This window comes from Bos indicus, chromosome 10, assembly GCF_029378745.1.
Source record: "Bos indicus isolate NIAB-ARS_2022 breed Sahiwal x Tharparkar chromosome 10, NIAB-ARS_B.indTharparkar_mat_pri_1.0, whole genome shotgun sequence".
Classification (NCBI taxonomy): domain Eukaryota; kingdom Metazoa; phylum Chordata; class Mammalia; order Artiodactyla; family Bovidae; genus Bos; species Bos indicus.
Window position 1 is genome coordinate 25,103,166 of NC_091769.1, and position 1,788 is coordinate 25,104,953.

Sequence of the window (1,788 nt, forward strand, 5' to 3'; positions counted from 1 at the left end):
ATTCCATGTATGTCTTTTCAATTTTACTGTTATAGCTATGTATCACAAAACAATATATTATATTGTGATTATATTCTGAAATTTCTCATAAATAGTATCATGCAGCATATATCATTCTGATGCTTTTTATACTCAGCATTTTTTTTTTTTTTTTTTTTTTTTACTTTCTGAGTATTTATATGGTCTATCACAATAGATTGGTTTTTGAGGCTTATGGTGAATTACAGAGCCAGTACCTCTCATCAAAGAATTTGTATTCTGCTGGGAAGCCAGGCATATAGATGGAATGAAGCGAAATATACAAATATGATAATTACTAAAATTGCCTTAAGGGGACACAGAGCTAATGAGTTGATGCTGAGTTGCACAGCGACTGGCGCCCCAGAAACATGTCATCAAGCTTTTTGTGGATGAGAAAGCCTCCATCTGTTGCAGAGGCCTGATGTTCCCTTAGCTTGACTGGGGATCTTATGTGCAGCCTCTTGGATCCACAGGTTTATTAGAAGAGCTTGTTCACCTGCTCCCTAAACACCTGCTTCACCTGTTTGTTCCTGAGGGTGTAGATGAAGAGATTGAGCACTGGGGTCACCGCAGTGTTGAGCAAGGCCACCACCTTGTTCCTGTTCTCCCCCTGGCCGCCCTTGCCCGACCGGACATACATAAAGATGCCGCTGCCATAGACGAGAGAGACAGCAGTGATGTGGGAGGAACAGGTTGAGAAGGCTTTCTGCCTCTTCTTGGCTGCGGGGAGGCGCAGGATGGTGTGGAGGATGTGGCCATAGCAGGTAGCCGTCATGGACAGAGTGCCCAGGAGGCTGACATTGGCCAGGATGAAACTTAGAATTTCCATCAGACTTGTGTCTGCACATATGAGTTCCAGGAGTGGAAAGTTGTCACAGAAGAAATGATCAATGATATTGGGACCACAGAGTGGCTGCTGAATTGTGAGGAAACCTGGAATGATGTTGAGAAGGAACCCTGTGATCCATAAAGAAAGAACTAGCTGGACACAGACCCTTTTGCTCATGATGGTGACATAACACAAGGGGTTACATATGGCCACATACCTGTCAAAGGACATCACGGCCAGTAGGAAGAACTCTGTGGTGCCCAGGAAGAAATAGAGGAAACACTGTAGGAAAAGAGGCCAGAGGAGCCATGGGGAACCACACCACTGTGACCGAGTTCATTCTGCTGGGGCTCTCAGAGGCCTGTGAGCTGCAGATGCTCCTCTTCCTGAGGCTCCTCCTGACCTACCTGCTCACTCTACTGGGGAACCTCCTCATTGTGGTCCTCACCCTCATGGACAGGCACCTCCACAGGCCCATGTACTACTTCCTCGACAACTTTGCTGTCCTAGAGATCTGGTTCACCTCGGTCATCTTCCCCAAGATGCTGACCAACATCCTGACTGGAAACAGGACCATCTCCCTGGAAGGCTGTTTCCTACAGCATTTTATTTTTGTAAGATTTATCTAAGAAAATAATATAGAGAACTGTTTCTTTTCTTGTAATGGTTCATGTATTTCAACTTCATATGTAATTCATTATTTGTTCATTCTGCTTACAGGATTGGTGTGACTATCCTTGTAAATACCTCCTTGTTCAAATGTTGGAATTACTTGAATGTAGATAACAGGAATTGGAATTGCTTGACTTTTAAATATATACATTTTCTTCTTTATTAAATAGTTCAGGCAATTTTTCTCTGAAGTTGTTAAATAAATGTTCTTTATGTGGTTGCTTTTCTCCATCTGGAGAAATTTAATAGTCTTCTCCCTGTATTTG

At 43.1% G+C, this 1,788-nt stretch overlaps 1 protein-coding gene across 1 annotated transcript; it reads right to left on the bottom strand.

Moving 5' to 3' along the window:
- Positions 1 to 226: 226 nt before the first annotated feature.
- Positions 227 to 1,286, bottom strand: LOC109564258 (olfactory receptor 6E1-like). The gene is made up of 2 exons (XM_070798046.1): positions 1,266 to 1,286; positions 227 to 1,132 (listed from the first exon to the last, which is right to left on the bottom strand). Exons 1-2 carry the CDS (start codon positions 1,284 to 1,286, stop codon positions 500 to 502), a joined length of 654 nt encoding a protein of 217 aa, XP_070654147.1. The 3' UTR covers positions 227 to 499.
- Positions 1,287 to 1,788: the final 502 nt, after the last annotated feature.